The following is a 17476-nucleotide window of genomic DNA, read 5'->3' on the forward strand; positions in this document are numbered from 1 at the left end:
TTCTTCCTAGTTAATAAACCTTTAGTTAGTTTAATATAGGACTGGCTACAAGCCTTGTCTTTAGTGAAAGATCTAAGGTACAATTGACCTGGGGTAAGTGACTGGTCCTTTGGGGCTGGGAGTAACCTGAATACTGCTGTGATTTTTAGTGTAAGTGACCATCTATCACAAAGGCAGGCTTGCCTAAGTGCAAGATAGACCAGAGTGGCCAATGGGACTGTGTGTATCTCCATGTTAAGGCTGTTGTAGTGCTTGAGGAGTTCACACTTGATACCTGGTCAGTGTAATCTAAGGACAGAACACACAACCAGTTTGGGTTTTGTGCCCTGTTTCTTAACAGTCTGCCCTGAGGTTGGCACTCATGGTTGTGAGCCACTCTAGACAGCTTGACATAGGGCATTTAGTGCACTGGATGAGGTACACCACATGTTGTGATAGGAATGTGTAGGACCCATGGATCTTGAAAGGTGTGCTGTGGGGAGTATAGATCATATGGAGATAGGTCTGCAGGTTTTGCTAATGTTGTTATGGCTCCATTACCTATCCATCAACCTCCCCCTAGAACACACTCACACCAGAACCAACTTCCTGGACACCACTATCAACTTCAACAATAGAACTCTACAGGCAACTATATAAAAGAAACCCACGGATCACCATACCTATCTTCACAGATCTACTAAATACCCCAAACACACCAAGAAAGCTTTTATCTATAGCCAGGCATTCAAATAACACAAAATATGCTCCGAGGAGAAAGTCCTGGATACATACCTCAACATTTCTAAAACTGTCTTCACTCACACAAGGACACTCCACCAAAGAAGTCGATTGCATCAAGGAATGGGCCAACAAAATGCCCTGAGAGAACCTGTTTCAATACAGGAAAAATAAAACCACTGACCAGACACCCATAGTTGTCACCTACCATCCCACACTGGAACCCAGGCAGGGTATTGTTAAACAATTACAACTGATGCTCAATGGGGACTACCTGAACCCCCTCTTCCGGCTTCCAAACAACCTTCTCACCTCATCCTGCTCGTCATCAGAAGCAAGCTCCTCACAGACCAGGACATACCAACTCAAAGCAGCACCAGACCCTGCCAGAACAACAGATGCAAAACCTACAGACATATCTCCACTACTGTGGTGACCAATATTGCCCACAATACATCTTTCAAGATCCAGGGGTCCTACACACGCCTATCAACATGCGGCGTACCTCATCCTGTGCACTAAATGCCCCTAAGTGGGTGAAACCAGACAATCACTACACACTTAAATGAACTCACACAGAAAAATGACAAAAGACAAAAACACCCAATCACCCATGAGCAAACACTTTTCACAAAAAGGTCATTTCATATCTGATCATGCAGTCTTCATCCTCAATAGAAACCTGCGCAACACCTTCAAAAGATTAGCGTGGGAACTTAGATTCATAACTCTGCTACATACCAAAAATTGTGAATTTACTAAAGACACTGGATTTATGGCCCATTACAGCAATCTGTAACTCACTTATCCTCCTTCTGTCCTAGGGGTGTTAACTGTCCACTGCTTCTTGAATAGTCTCTTGCAACATGTGTTCCACTTATCTATTCCACCTTGTACTTAGCTGTGACACTCAATAACCTTTCCCAGACCTGAAGAAGAGCTCTGTGTAAGCTCGAAAGCTTGCCTCTTTCACCAACAGAAGTAGGTCCAATAAAAGATATTACCTTAGCCACCTTGTCTCTCTAATATTGTGAGACCGATATAGCTACAGCAACGCTGCAATTATAACTGAAGTCACTTGTAATATGCATCTCAGAAATGCTGTCCCATAGCACAGATTTTCAATCTTTCCATAGATATATATTTTCTGCAGAATTTACACTTCTATTTAAAATAAGTTTCAATACCACCTGGCTATGAAGATACAGACCAAAATGTGAATTTATTGAGTACACCAGCATGTAAACTATAGCTCTAACAGATGTGTCGTTATCTTGGAAGCTTAATGGTAATTTAAATACACACATTTATTTTTTCACTACATTTATTTGCTGAAGAGTTGGAAGGGATTTCTAAGCAATGAATTGCAAGACTAAAAGGCTTAATTTTCTGACCCTGCGCCCGTTTTGTTTTTTGTTTCTTTGTGTTTTTGCACAAGACTCTACACAGAACCATGGCCAATCACGCATATCATACCACACTATAACGCTTAACAGAGGCACCACGAAGGACCAGATCCCGCAACCTTCATTTAGCATGCAAATTTTTTTACTTATCCAAATAGTAAGAATCATCCAGGGGTGAACACTTTTCACAAAGCGACCACTCTGTATCTGACCTCTCAGCCCTCATTTTCAAAGGAAACTTGCACAACACTTTCAAAAGATGAGCCTGTGAACTTTAATTCAAAGCTTTGTTAGATACTAAAAATCATGGACTGAATAGAGATACTGGATTTACGGTGTATTACAACAATCTATAACCCACTAACAAGACCCTCAGCTGGTCAGCCTGCTCCTTTCCTCCCTACCACTGAAGGGGTGTTAACGGGTCACTTCACTGTGAAAGGCCCCTTGAAATGTGTGTTAACTACTTATGCTAAACAATCTGTTCCACCTTGCGTTTAGCTGTGACGCTCTGAGGCTATGTCTACACTAGCACTTTTGTTAGTATAACTTATGTCGCTTGTGGGTGTTAAAAAAACCACACCACTGAGAGACACAAGTTACAGCGACAGAAGCACCAGTGTGGACAACACTGTATCAGCGGGAGACGCACTCCCGCCAACATAGCTACTGTCACTCGTTGGGGGTGGCTTAATTATGTCAATGGGAGAGCTCTCTCCCGTCAGCATAGAGCAACTAGATGGGAGATCTTACAGCAGTGCAGATGCATTGGTACAGATGTGCCGCTGTAAGCTCTTTAGTTTAGACATCACCTGAGTAAGTTTCCCAGTCCTGAAGAACAGCTCTGTGTATGCTTGAAAGCTTGTCTCTCTCACCAACAGAAATTGGTCCAATACAAAATATTATCTAGTTCATTTTATCTCTAGTAAGAATTACTCACATGAGTAAGACCTGAAAGACTGACCCATAAGGTTATGTCTACACTGCAATAAAAAAACCCAAGGCTGGTGCAAGTCAGCTGATTCGCGCTTGCGGGGCTTGGGCTGCAGGGCTGTTTCATTGCAGTATAGACTTTCAGGCTTGGGCTGGGGCTCAGCTCTAGGAATCTGTGAGGTGAAGGATCCCAGAACTCAGGCTAAGAGCGAAAAGGGAGCAAGCACTTCCACCCTGATATTAAGGTTTCTCTCCCAGTCTTCCGCGCCACTAATTTTCAAGTATTTTAAAATTGGAAAAGGTAATAAAGCTCCATACTGGGTAAGTGGAAGGGAGGGGGAAGAATGTGCTGGGTTTTAAAAAAGATGTTCTCTTAAATAATGCATAACTTACAAAACAGACATATCAACATGATATTCACATTTGGATTGCACCAAATAGAAATCTTGCCCCAAAAATTCTCTATGCACTATTCTGTAAAACAATTTATTACATTTAAACTCAAATAAGGGTGCCAGAGCATCTTAAAATTACTCGGGATGGCTTGTGAGTTGACAAGCAATTCATTCTATTGGGTTATATGCATTCATAGCCATAATTCATTGTCACAGTGAATTTACAAATTCCTCTGTCTGGTGTTTCATTATGCATGTTCTTTCTGCTGACTGCATTAACTCTTATAAATTTTCTTTTAGCTCTCCCATTTAATATAATCTTTTCTAAAGTATTTAAAATGCAGACATCTGGATTAAATAAACAAGTATATGCAATAAATTTCACATGTAACTAATAGCTTCTGGCTAAGACTTCAGCACTTTTTCTACATTTCCAGATCATATACATAAGATTTAAAAAAATATTTTTATTAGTATACCAATCTAAACAGGGAATTATATATTATACTCATTTTGGGATAATACATAATCTTCATTGAAAATTAAATACAAAAATAATGTTCAGTATTTAATTATACAGACCAAACCTATTAATATGTCATCTTCCAGTCTCGTCCTGAATGGTCTGTAGTTAATTCTGCATTTCACCTCCTAAGGGACCTTTGAAAATATCTATCACGACTACCAGTCAAAAAAATGACAAATTAGAAGTTATTTTAGTCCTAGTTGGAATATTAATCATTCTATTTTTCAAAATATCAAGTTGAGGCCATCTCTATTCAGATCTCAAAAGTATATTATTTATAGAAATAAAAAATGGCAGAAATGATCAGGTAAAATATGAGAATTCTGTTTTATCATTGAAAAAATATATTAATAGTCTCTTATCAAAGTTCTCCAATAACTTAATCATGAATTTATTTTTTGACACTTGATTTTCAAATGCTTTCATGGTGTAGGCCTTGGCTACATTAAACCATTTTCCATGGGAAAAATGCAGTTCCATCTAAACTGAAATGCTTTGCAAAAATCTTGATTTTGCCCAAATTTCATTTAGAGGAAAAAGGAGGGGAATGTTCTGACAATGGTGAAATGTCCTGTTTCAACATTTCTGCTGGTCACACCCTCTGCTCCAGCTTGTTACCAGACTGTTGATTCCAAAGTTGCATAAAAACTCATAGAATTTGATTAAGAATAACTTCAATGCCAACTAGTAAACTATGTACAATAGGCTAACTAGCTTACCGTAGGTACAAAAATCATTTTTTGTCCTTTGGATAAGCAGCCATTCAGGGAAGGCAGAACTGTGGATGCTGCTACTATTAAAAGGATATTATCAGATAAGAAATTTCTCATTCTATAGCCCTATGTCTCCCACAATACTGTTACATGTGGGAAGTAGCAAGCAGAGAACAGAACTAGGGAGGGATAAAGAGGTAGAATAAGAAGTGAAGGGAGGGCTTTTCCCATCAATTGCCAAAACGGAAAGCGACTTCTGGATCAATGCACGCAGCAACTTCCTTTTGAAGGACGCTTCTGCAGAGGATAGGAAGTCCACCTTATAGTGTCTAATAAAAGGGTTAATGCTGCCATGCAGATCTCCTCAGGGGAAGAACATGGGCAGAAAGAGCGTAAAGACACCATAGATCTTCTGTTTTGATTCCGTCAACACAGGTTCAACCTGATGCCTTGTACGCCTTGAAAATGCATAATCTGATCCATCTAACAAGATATAGTTTAGATAGCTGGAGCCCTTGTCACTTCAGATGAAGGGAGATGAACAAAGAATCCAAGCTTCTTGTTGAATCGATGCACTCAATATATATCGTTAGTACTCCAAAAGCATCCAGATTATGCCACAGTTTTTCTGCAGGATGCTGTGGCTTTGGATGGAATGAGGAAGGATCACCCCCAAGTAGCATGGAAAGATGAGTTCACTTTTGACTAGAAAGATTATGACTTCCTTCATACTACTTTGTCATTATGAATGACTCAATGAGATTTATGCACAGATAAAGCTGCCAACTTCAAGACTCATCTAAAAGTCATGATAGCAACCAAGAAACAGGTTTTGATAGATTTGCAGAAAGGTGAGGATCCATGTAAATGGTTTAGAAGGGTGCTTTCCGCACCAGTGGTAAGTCCCATTTGGGAACAACTGGTCTGACTGCAGGTCTAACCAGTCTGACTGCTCTGAGAAATCTGAGTACTTGGATTCTCTTCCAAGGACGTCAAGTAAGACGCTACTTGTGGCCAACATCTGGCTGCATACTGTAGTGTTGAACTGCCCATCAAAACTACACACAGGAAGGGAATACCTCATATGTATCAGAATTGGGGTTGATGCTGGACTGCAGAATCTGAGTGTCCACATGGATGGGGCAGCTATACTGGTATCACTGTTAAAACTTTTTTGTGTACATAGTCTCTAACTATTACTGTTGAGGAGAAACCTTCAAAAAGAGAGCCTGAACCAACAGCTCTAGGGTGTGAACTGTCACATTTATTTCAATGGGTGCTAACTCCTCTGCTAATGAGGATACTTTGATTGTCACCATAGTTAATTATTTCATTGCTCTCCAAAGCATAAACAAACAAAAAGAAAGGGAGTAACTTGAAGGGTTATCTTAGCATTTCCCCAAAGTGCAAGATGCACCAAGACATAAGAAGGCAAATGCAGAAGGGTTATTATACATTACCACAGGTAGGCCTTTAACACAATATGCCAGGACAGCAATGGGGGCACAACACATTTCATTTTCCTCGGGACTCAACTTTCAAAAATTTGGGAACTACTCATTATCCAATGACAGAGTAGCTAACTAAAATTAGCATTTTAACATCTTAAGTATCTTCTACCACAAGAAATCAGAGAGAAGTACTTAACACAGAGAAAACTCGTGGACCAAAGTATCAAAAAATCCTGTCCACATGAAATTGAAAAACCAGGAAGTTTTTTGACAAATACTTGTCTTCTTAACTTCTAACAGACTGTACTTTTCATGGGAGAAAAAGGCCAGTTTTCCTGCATAACATTTTATGGACATGTCTCCATGCACATTCAAAGGAAAGCTAATACTATAAAAGAGGATTGCTTTTGATGTCTTAAATATTTGTCACTCCAGAGACCTGATTTTATGGTTCCACATTATTTTTGTCTTGTACATCTTTAAAAACACTATATATATGATCATGAGCCAAACATGTGTTGCCATTGAAACATTATTTTGTTTTGTGGTTAAAATGCATACCATTGCCAAGAACAAAAAATAAAAGCAATCCTGGAGAAAAATGAAAAATGTTAACATTTAAAGAATTTAGATGCTGTTAGGTTCTTTTTACTGTTATTTCTTAAATTGATTTCTTAAATAGTTTCCCTGTTCATTTTTAAAGAATAAGCATTTGTGCAAATAGAAAAAAAAACTGCCAAAGTAGATTTATTAGTTCTTTTAGAGAAGTTCTGGCCATTTTTTTAAAGAGTCATTTGCATAGCTTTGACAGAACTGGAACATATTTTTAGATATATTGTATACTTAATACACATATTTCTGAAGTGAATTTACTATAGTGGTCACAAATGGAGCTCTCTGAGTGGCTGTCAATACGTTTATTTGCATGTTCATATATTTACAAGGTATTATGGACAGTGTTTCTTACTTTTATTTCCAAAATCCATTTGGTAATAAGAACACTATATATGGAATTCATTTTCAAGGGCTGCAACATCACCAAATGACGTATGCTCTGTCTTACTACTTGATGTTAACTTCCTTCATTGCTATTGTCCAATAAGTGCACAAACAGGTAGGTCTCAAATGCTAGTACCACTACTGATTCTGAAGTGCTGTTCTTCAATGCCATGCCTTTATTTCTAAGGAGTCTAGGCATGTACAATTAAAACCCAGTTCTTAAAATTAAGTTAACTCTCCTCCCTTTGTTTGTCAAAGGTCCTTTATCTATTAACAAATTACATATTTATTTCAACAGTGAAGAATAAGACTGTTCAACAAGTAGATATAATATTTTAAGTTGTTAGCAAATACAGGGGAAGACCTCGGTATTGATACAAAAATTAAATTAATAAAATTATTGTAACTTTTAAAAAGCACACATCAAGCAGAAACAAACCTTGTGAACATTTTTAGGAATAAATCTGATTGCGAAAAGAATGCAGTGCAGGGTTGTGTTATCAGAGTAATAAATGTAGAGGTAAAGCGGGCCTATTCGAACCCCTCCTGCCTCTTCTTTTCAAAGATAAAGCTGTGTTTAACCCACACAAAGATTTCTAGAACTAGCCTTACTGAAACTGATTTCTTCTGTAAACACACTGAAGTCTTTATTCTTTACATTTGGAGAATATTTATGGTGGGAAATGTTTTACAGAAGATACCGGTTACTTCCAAGTACTCATGTCGACACTTAGAGATGAAAATCTTCATTGTTTCTCAAATACTTAAGTTTGTATATGCTTCTTTCAATATGTACATTTGCAAATATTTTGTAAATGCAAGCCTGATAGTACTGTTCTATAATTAGCAAACTGTTTTATGTACAAATATAGTAAGTTCACTTGATGATGGACTAATTATTAACATAAGAAGCCATTAAAGTATAGAATATTTATATTAATAGCAAATTATGGGAGTGAGCAAACCTTCATCCAATGCAGGAAGACAAGAAAATCATCATTCCAAACACTGTCATGTAGAGTCAACCATTTAGTCTAAAAAGACTTTCTAAAAGTTATTTAATTTTAAGACTGTTTTGAGAATTAAAAACGCTTTAATAAAGAACAGGAGTGCTTGGACTTTTTGAATTTAATTTCCTGTCATACTATAAGAAAAAAAAAATCTCAAAAAATGGACTGAATAAAAGAGTTAAAACATTAAGTTATCTGAATCTATTCTTCAATGGCCTTTGTTCTTTTTTGTGGCAGAAATGTCTCATATTCATTAACAGGCTGCATATTCAGGCTTGGTATACACTGTGTGTGTGTGGGGGGGAAATCGATGTAAGATACGCAACTTCAGCTACGAGAATAGCATAGCTGAAGTCAACGAATCTTAGATCAACTTAGAATCACTTACTTCACGTCCTCGCAGCGCGGGATCAACGGCCGCCACTCCCTCATTGACTTTGCTTCCGCCTCTCGCCAAGCTGGAGTTCAGCAGTCAACAGGAGAGTGATTAGGGATCGATTTATTGCATCTACACTACATGCGATAAATTGATCCCCGATAGATCGATCGCTACCCACCAATCCGGCAGGTAGTGTAGACGTACCCTCAGGATATGAAAGTCTCACCTAGGCCAACCCCAAAGGCATGAAGCCAGTCAAAGAATGTCAGCAACCAACCTGAATCTAAACAAGAATGAAAGAGGTGTGTTTTCCCTACGACTTCATGAAAATAAGGAGAAGGATATAAAAAACACTGAAGTGAGCACCCCCTCACCACCACCTTCTGCTACTCTGCTTAGACAGTAAGCATTCCACAAATCACTCAACCCATGTCTACAAGCAAACTGCCATAGACAGTTAAGAAAAAAAAGAGAAGACTCAAGAAGAAATCAACCCAAGGAAATCTCTCCAAGACGTCAGTGTGGATTGATGAGAGAAAGTTAACTAAAATACTACCAAGAGATTAGATTTAAAACTCTTGTAATGATTTTGTTGGATTACTGAAATGCTATTGTAATTTTAAAAAGACAAAACATTTTTTCCGATCAATCACCAAATGGTTATACCATGTATTCCTGGAGAAGAAAACGAGTCAAATGTTGGTAAACAGAAAAAGAATGAGTTTTAATTGGATTTAAGATTCCTAATATAGGTTAATTGGCCTGTCTCAAGATAGTTCCTTAAATGCCTTCTTCTAAGTAACTGATTTGAATATTTTCTTCGGTTTCATAGGATGTAGTAAAGAAAGACAGCCAGTTTATAACTGGTAATTTATTAATAACCAACAAGTCCACTTGCCTTGAAATAAATATTTTTTTTGCTCATCTATAAATATTCACAGTTATCTAAGGCTATAATAAAGAATGGATTCATAATAATTTTAAATAATATTCTTTGGTCTTAACTTTACCAAGAGAAAAGAACACCTCAGAGTTGTTCACTCTCAAGGGTGTTAATCTCTGTTAAAAGCTCTCTACAGAGAGACGTACAGAAAAAATTATAATGGCAATAAGCAGTTTATCATTTTGGCTTGGTCATTTGTGTTGTTTAACGCTTTCTTTTCTTTTCTTTAGTAATAAAATAGCTATGGTTAATAATTATGATTTTGCTTGGTCTTGATCACACCCAAGCACGCAGTTCCCAACTAAGATACATACATTTTCAATAACTGCCAAAGATCATGCAAATCTTGAAGTGGACTATTCAGTCATGAGAGACACTGCAAACCATTTACATCATAGGCTACAATTCCCACCCTCTCTCACAGACAAAAGGATGCCAACTATGACCACAGTGTCTCCAAGCATATGTAAAAGAAACACTGTGACTAAATAATGGAAGCCATGTCCCTGAGTTAGCAGAAAGAGAAACAATAAGTAAGAGCTGGCCTACCATTTCTTGTTTCTCTAAACCAAATGTTTTTAGTCCTTTAAAAACAAAATTACTTGGCATCCAACAATTTAAAACCACCCCTTTCAATCTCACATAAAGCTACATTAACAAGATGCGTATTTTTTATAAAGTACAATTTTTAATGCTGTATTTCATATTGAGGAACAGAACAGAATTGAATATAGAAGTCAAAGGCAAGGACATTTTGGGGATGTAATTACCTGAATGATATCAGTAACATCAACAAAATTAGTTCCTGGGAACTTTAGCTCTTCCTCCTCATACTGAGTTTGTTCTGGACCCTTATAAAAGGTAGACAAAAACATATATATCTTAAATTAAAAGGTATAAACTGTAGAAAAACTTTATACTGAGAATATGATCAAGCTACAGTGACCATCTTGCTGCACACTAATTAGATCTTAAAACAATCACCATGCAAATTTTTGTATCCTAACAGTTAGAGGGATTTCTCTAGACCAGGAAGAGGACTAGATGGTATCCGTTAAGCAATTCAATAAAATGAACGCTAGCACTCCTTGGACTTGGCTGTAGGATTTAATAGAATATCTCTGCTTCAGAATCTCAGGACAATATTATTTTTATAATTATCAAACTTTTTTTTTTTTGAAATACACAAGAGAGGGACAAATGACTTCAAAATGAATCACTCAGTCTGGAAATACCTAAATTAAGGTTCCCCAAAGCAACTTAACTCTACTTCCTTGTGCATAATCATTACAAACTTTTTAAATCACATGATCACAAGCTCTTTTTTTGGGGGGGGGGATTGATTGGGGGAACAGCAGAACCCTGCCTCATTCAGTGGCAGAATGAGAATGACAGTTCAGCTGAATGATGAAAGAGTTGTGGTAGTGAATGAGGCAGGGGTCTGTGGGAACATCACCTCATGCAGTGAGGAGGCTGGGTGGTGTGCAGTGAATGAAGCAGACACACATATGCTGAACAGCTAAGGAAAAAAGAAATATTGAATAGTTTCCTCATTCAGTTCACATAGTTCAGCCTGTGCACTGAATGAGGCTGAGGTCCTGTGGAAGAAACAATATGTGATCTTGTCATCATATGCTTCAGTTTGCAACCTTAACATTCTTTGGATAGTTTTCTGCCTGGAATTCACACAATCTTCATTACTTCCTAAATGCTCTATGACAACTCCTGGAAAGTGACACAGGCAAAATCATGATTCACAGATCTGAAGGTCAGAAGGGGCCATTGTGATCATGTAGTCTGACCTGCACCATACAGGCTATAGCATCTTACTGAGTAGTTAGTGGCTTGCCTATGTTGCTGTATAAGGGAGCTCAAGGCACCTCCTTAATCCCTTGCACAGCTACCCTGTATTGTCAGTTTGTGAGCAGGGTGGCGAGATGATCCACAGGACCACTCTTCCCCACCCAAGGCAAACGGACAGGGAATGGACATAGATGGGGCAAGGAGTGGGTGAAGCCTTCTCTCCTCCACGTGCCAGCTAATATAGCTGAGCCTGCATGGATGGAGAAGCAATGTGCTACTGGTATGGACTAACAGCAGATTACTTCCTCTCCCCTGCCTCAAAAGAGTCACAATTCTTTCCCTGTGCTGTTTGTGGGGTGGGCACAGTTATGCACCACTCCTTACTCAGGGATGGAAGGAAATTAACGATCTACACCTTGTTAAAGATTTTGTTTAAAAATAAAAAAAAATAAAAAATCCACCCATCTTAGAAGTCACAATTCAGTTCTCTTTTCTGTTTACTAGTGGGCTTGCTTCCTTTAACAAAGAAGAAATACTACATTAGACCATTTGATAGTAATTGAACATTAATGTATTAATACCTACTTATCAAACTAACACCAATTCTTAGGCATTTAGACTAATACCTGAATCAGACTGCTGACAGGAAGAAGTGCTGCTTCAGAGCTTGTAGAAGCCTGGTTTATAGTCACACTGTCATTTGAAATACTGTCAATATCTACATTCGGTAATACCTAAAATGGAAAACACCACAAGTCCAAAATCGAAGTCTGTATTAATTAAATTTTTCCTCTGTTCACACTTTTCATAAGAACATAGAATGGCTCCCTGTTGTCATGCCTGCACCTGATCAGGACTGGATTTTACAGACAGATTTAACATAATAAAGCTAAGAACATTCCCCCAAGAGTAATTCTTTCTCCTTTTTTTCTGTTATCTTACTTTTCCTGCTCTCCATTTCATTTGAGGTCTTCAGTTTTGTTATCGATAATAGATTGTTGACACCCTGGGACCTTGTCATCTTGTATGTTTTCATTGCCGAACACATGTATGGTAATTTTGCATAATAAATTCACCATCCCAATTCACATCAATTATTCAGAATTCTGTGATTGATTGACTCATGGGTCATTTATGTTGCCTTATAAGCAACTGTGTAGTTAAGTGGATTTCTAAGTAATAAGCGGTAACTATTAATTTTGTAATAGACACATTGTAACAGATATATAATCTTTGTACAATACAGTTAGAAGAAGAATTAGAGTGATTATGTTCTTTGCAGTGACAAAGATTTTTTTAACAGGTACACAAATGCATTAAAAGAAACGCAAGTACTAGTTTAAATCTTTGACAAAAGCCTCATCACTTGGAACATTTAAAACAACTGGACAAAGCACTACCAAAAAAGTGTGTTGATGAGAAAAGTAGTGCACTGTTCTATATGGGATTTTTTATTTATATCTCTTACTTCTATTATTCAGAAGTAGTTCTATTTAAAGGGGTTAGGGGAGAGCGGGGGAATACTGACAGCATATCTTCTGCTTCAGTTTGATTCTCCAATGAACACAGAATACTGGATTTTTGATAAAACATTCACTTCCATTTCCATGACAACAGACTCATCACAAACATGGGATCAGGACTTCAGTGGTTGACTGGTCTGAAGGGAAACTGAGTTGCAAGGAAACTCATATTTAAACAAAAATTTTAAACGGCAAAGCGTTCAGCCAAGTAAATTGTTATTGTTTTAAATAAATTCAACTCTCATTTTTGAGTTTTCTCCAGGATGAAAGTCTCCCTTGACACAAGGAATATACTTGCAGATACATTCTTTTTCCAAACAGCTCTATTCTGGTTAAATAATAAAAATGATCGTAAAAAAAATTCAAAACAATTAAGCACAGGATGACTGATTTTTGGTTTACACTACACTATATGGTGTTAGCATTAAGAGAAAAGGCATCCACCAATGCCCAATCATTCACATAGAATAACAAAACTGTAGGCCTGGAAAAGACCACAATAGTCCACCTAGTCCAGTTCCCTGCACTCAAGGCAAGACTAAGTATTAACTAGACCATTCCTGACTGGTGTTTATCTAACTTGTTCTTAAAAACCTCTGATGACAGAGATTCCACAACCTCCCTGGGCAATTTGCTTCAGTGCTTAACTACCCTGACAGTTAGGAAGTTTTTATTCTCCTTTTAATAGATTGGCACAATCTTTGCCCTATTCTCTAATGTTCAACCTAAACCTCCCTTGCTGCAATGTAAGCCCATTGCTTCTTGTCCTATTCTCCTAGTAACAACCTTTTATGTATTTGAAAACTGTTATCATGTCCCCTCTCAATGTACTCTTCCCCACACTAAACAAACTCATTTTTTTAAATCTTTCCCCATAGGTCATGTTTTCTACACCTTTAATTGTGTTTTTCCTCTGGACTTTCTCCAATTTGTCCACATTGTTCCTGAAACGTGGCACCCAGAATTGGACACAACACACCATTGAGGCTTTATCAGCAAAATGTAGAGTAGAAGAACTATTTCTTGTGTCTTGCTTACAACACTCCTGCTAATACATCCCAGAATGATGTTTGCTTTTTGGCAACAGTGTTACACTGTTCACTCATATTCAGCTTGTGATCCACTACAACCCCTAGATTCCTTCCTATGTGTGTGATTGTTCCTTCTTAAACGGAGTACTTTGACTTTGTCCTTACTTAATTTCATCCCATTTACTTTAGACCATTTCTCCAGTTTATCTAGATCATTTTGAATTTTAATCCTATACTCCAATGCACTGGTAACCCCTCCCAGCTTCGTACGTTCACAAACTTTACAAGTGTACTCTCTATGCCTTTATCTAAATCATTTATGAAGATATCGAACAAAACTGGACTGAGAACCAATCCCTGTGGGACTCCACTTGATATGCGCTGACTGCTTGACTGTGAACCACTGATAAGTACTCTCTGGGAATGGTTTTCCAACCAGTTATGCACCCACCTTACAGTAGAACCATGTAGGCTATATTTCCCTAGTTTGCTTAGGATAAGGTCATGCGAGATAGTATCAAAACCCTTACTAAAGTCAAAATATATCACATCAGCTGCTTCCCACATATCCACAAGCTTGTTACCCTGTCAAAAAAAGCTATCAGGTTGGTGAGACACGATTTGTTCTTGACAGATCCATGTTGACTGTTACTTATCATCACCTTATTATCTTCCAAGTGTTTGCAAACTGATTGCTTATTTGCTCCATTATCTTTTTGATTACTGAAGTTAAACTGACTAGTCTCAGATTCATAGACTTTAAGGTCAGAAGGGACCATTATGATCATCTGCTCTGACCTCTTGCACACTGCAGGCCACAGAACCTCACCCATCCACTTCTGTAATAGACCCCTAACATCTGGCTGGGTACTAAAGTCCTCATTAAACTTGCAAGTGACCCATGCCCCACGCGCCACAGGAAGTCGGAAACCCAACAGGGTTCCTGTCAATCTGACCCAGGGAAAATTCCTTCCCAACTCCAAATATGGCATTCAGTTAGATCCTGAGCATGTGGGCAAGACCAACCAGCCAGACACCTGGGAAAGAATTCTCTGTAGTAATTCAGAGCCCTCCACATCCAGCGTCCCATCGCTGGCCGTTGGACATATTTCCTGCTAGCAATCCTATCATACCATCCCCTCCAAAAACTTATTAAGCTCAGTCTTGAAGCTAGTTAGGTTTTTTCCACCCTCACCGGTCTGTAATTCCCCAGGTTGTCCTTATTCTCCTTTTTATAGATTGGCACGATCTTTGCCCTACTCCAAGGCTCTGGAATCTCTCCAATCTTCCACGAGTTTCAAAGATATTTGCTAATCACTCAGATATAGCCTGACAAGTGTGAAAAATTGGGATGGGGGTAGGGGGTAATAGGAGCCTATATAACACAAAGCCCCAAATATCGGGACTGTCCCTATAAAATCGGGACATCTTGTCACCCTACTCAGATATCTCCTCAGTCAGCTTGAGTATTCTAGGATGTATTTCATCAGGCCCTGGTGACCTGAAGACATCTAACTTGTCTAAGTAATTTTTAACTTGTTCTTCCCCTATTTTAGCCTCAGATCCTACCTCATTTTCACTGGTATTCACTATGTTAGTTCTTCAATCGCTACTGACCTTTTTGGTGAAAACTGAAACAAAAAAGGCATTTTGCGCTTCCGCTATTTCCACATGTTCTGTTATTGTCCTTCCCGTCTTCACTGAGTAATTGGCCTACCCTGTTCTTGAACACAAACAATCTTTAGAGAATATTAGTAAGTACAGCAGTTGTTGTGCTTGCTTCATACCTGCACAGTGAGTTTAGGAGGGTCCTTTTTTTCTGATCTCATCTCTATTACTGCTATGTTGGGTTTCTTTAGCTTAGGTTGTGGTTTTGGAGAAGCTGGAAGAACAGAGGTGGTCACTGTAACAGGGTGTGGTTTACCTATGACGACTCCAGCAGGCTGTAGTGAGATGCCATTAATTTGCGTTTGACCTAAAGACAGTTGGTCAAGAAACATAAAAACCTTTAATTTATCGATTAAACAGAATAAAGTTAAACTTAATTTAATTCAGAACATTTTTGTGAATTTTATAAAAATAAGATTAATTTTCTCTCTCACTGGTCAAAATCTGGTGTCTTATCAGTTAAATTTAAATTTTTATGCATTTTTTCGTATTAATTTTTTAAGCCTAGATACCTGAGGATTTTCCCAATTGTTTTGTAGTAGTTCAACTGACTACAGTGCCATCTAGTGTTATAAAAAAAAAAAACAACAACAACTGCAATCACCTGTGCTACTCAAAAACTTGGGTCATCATAAGAGACAGACATTTTTGTTCTTTGACCTACAGAATATGGGCTATATAAAATCAATACCTACATTACACAGTCTCTCCCTGCCTCCTCCTATCTGGAACTAGTAGCCCAGTTAGTCAAGATACGATTCAGGTTATAACATCCTTCGAGCTTTGACTGCAGCCGCTCTTTTTTGTATATTTATTATTATCTTTAAGTATCAGCTTAATATTAACCTCTGTTTATATACCAACAGTACTCAGACTATATCTGCTCTCAAGAAGAGATTATCTCAATGGTGATCAATGGGCTATAATCAACTTGGGACAATATTATTGAAACTGTTGGGCAGAAATGATCAATTTATATCTACGCTCTGTCATGCAGACTAAATTCCAGGGCCTGGAATTCATTCTCTGATTAACAATGGCTCCTCCTGTAGAGCCAAGGGCAGAGCCTCAGTGACGGAAAGAGTAAGGAGGCTGCTGCAGTGCAAAATGCCAGCAATCGCTCCTCTACCAGGATGTCCTCAAACAGGCAGCACAAGGTGCTAGTGGTGCTGGCTAGGAGTGGGCCTGGCTAGAAGAACCAGAGGATATACAGATTCCCGCTGCAGCCTCTGCTAGTTTAGCTTCTATGGAGTCCCACCAGAATTTAACACTGCTCCCCAAATTATACAGAGAGATAAGAGATGCTTCTCTCAGATCAAGCTGGGATGAATCTGGCTCATACAACTCAATAGGATTTTGGTTGTTCTTACCTAATGGAATAGCCATAGGAATTAGATGGCCTTCAAGTGGACCGGACAAGTCAGGCATTTCTTTGCTGGGGCTGAAAAGATACTGGCTTTCTTTAAGGGGTGCAGAAAGTGGATGCTGTCTCTTAGGACTGATTATTACTTTCTGTGTGCAAGAGTTGGTTTGTGTTCTTGCTGACTTTACCTTAGTACCTGCAATGAGAATCAACTAAATTATACATCTCTCACATGCATTCATATGATGTCATATACTAGTATAAGCTTATGTAATATAGACTGTTTGTAATAACTACATATAAATGCTTTAACAAGAGAACGTATGACCAGTCATTGTTCTAATAAATAATAAATGTTGGAAGTGATGAATAAATTATATTCCTCAATACTGACAGCAGAAATTCTGTAAAAATACACCAAACTCACAACTTCCCCCACCAAAAATACCATTTTATGGCACCCCTCCTGCCAATGAATTTTCTTCTGTTTTTTATCTTACACAGCGCTCAAACCAAGTGATCAGAGAACAGAAACCGCTATCGAAAGACAGTAGGTTGACCTTTAAGGATTTTATGAAAGAGAGAGAAAAGTAAATATAGGGTTGTACGTGAA

At 38.1% G+C, this 17476-nt stretch overlaps 1 protein-coding gene across 9 annotated transcripts in view; it reads right to left on the reverse strand.

The window, feature by feature from the left end:
* KIAA0586 (KIAA0586 ortholog) overlaps nt 1–17476 on the reverse strand; it is a 131260-nt gene that overhangs the window by 67997 nt on the left and 45787 nt on the right. For all 9 annotated transcript variants that reach the window (XM_050952505.1, XM_050952508.1, XM_050952504.1 and 6 more), the window contains 4 exons: nt 16871–17059; nt 15620–15807; nt 11905–12012; nt 10246–10326 (listed from right to left, as the gene is read on the reverse strand). In XM_050952505.1, coding sequence (XP_050808462.1) covers nt 10246–10326; nt 11905–12012; nt 15620–15807; nt 16871–17059 — 566 coding nt within the window. The remainder of the gene's footprint in view (nt 1–10245; nt 10327–11904; nt 12013–15619; nt 15808–16870; nt 17060–17476) is intronic.

Source organism: Gopherus flavomarginatus, chromosome 5, assembly GCF_025201925.1.
Source record: "Gopherus flavomarginatus isolate rGopFla2 chromosome 5, rGopFla2.mat.asm, whole genome shotgun sequence".
Lineage (NCBI taxonomy): Eukaryota > Metazoa > Chordata > Testudines > Testudinidae > Gopherus > Gopherus flavomarginatus.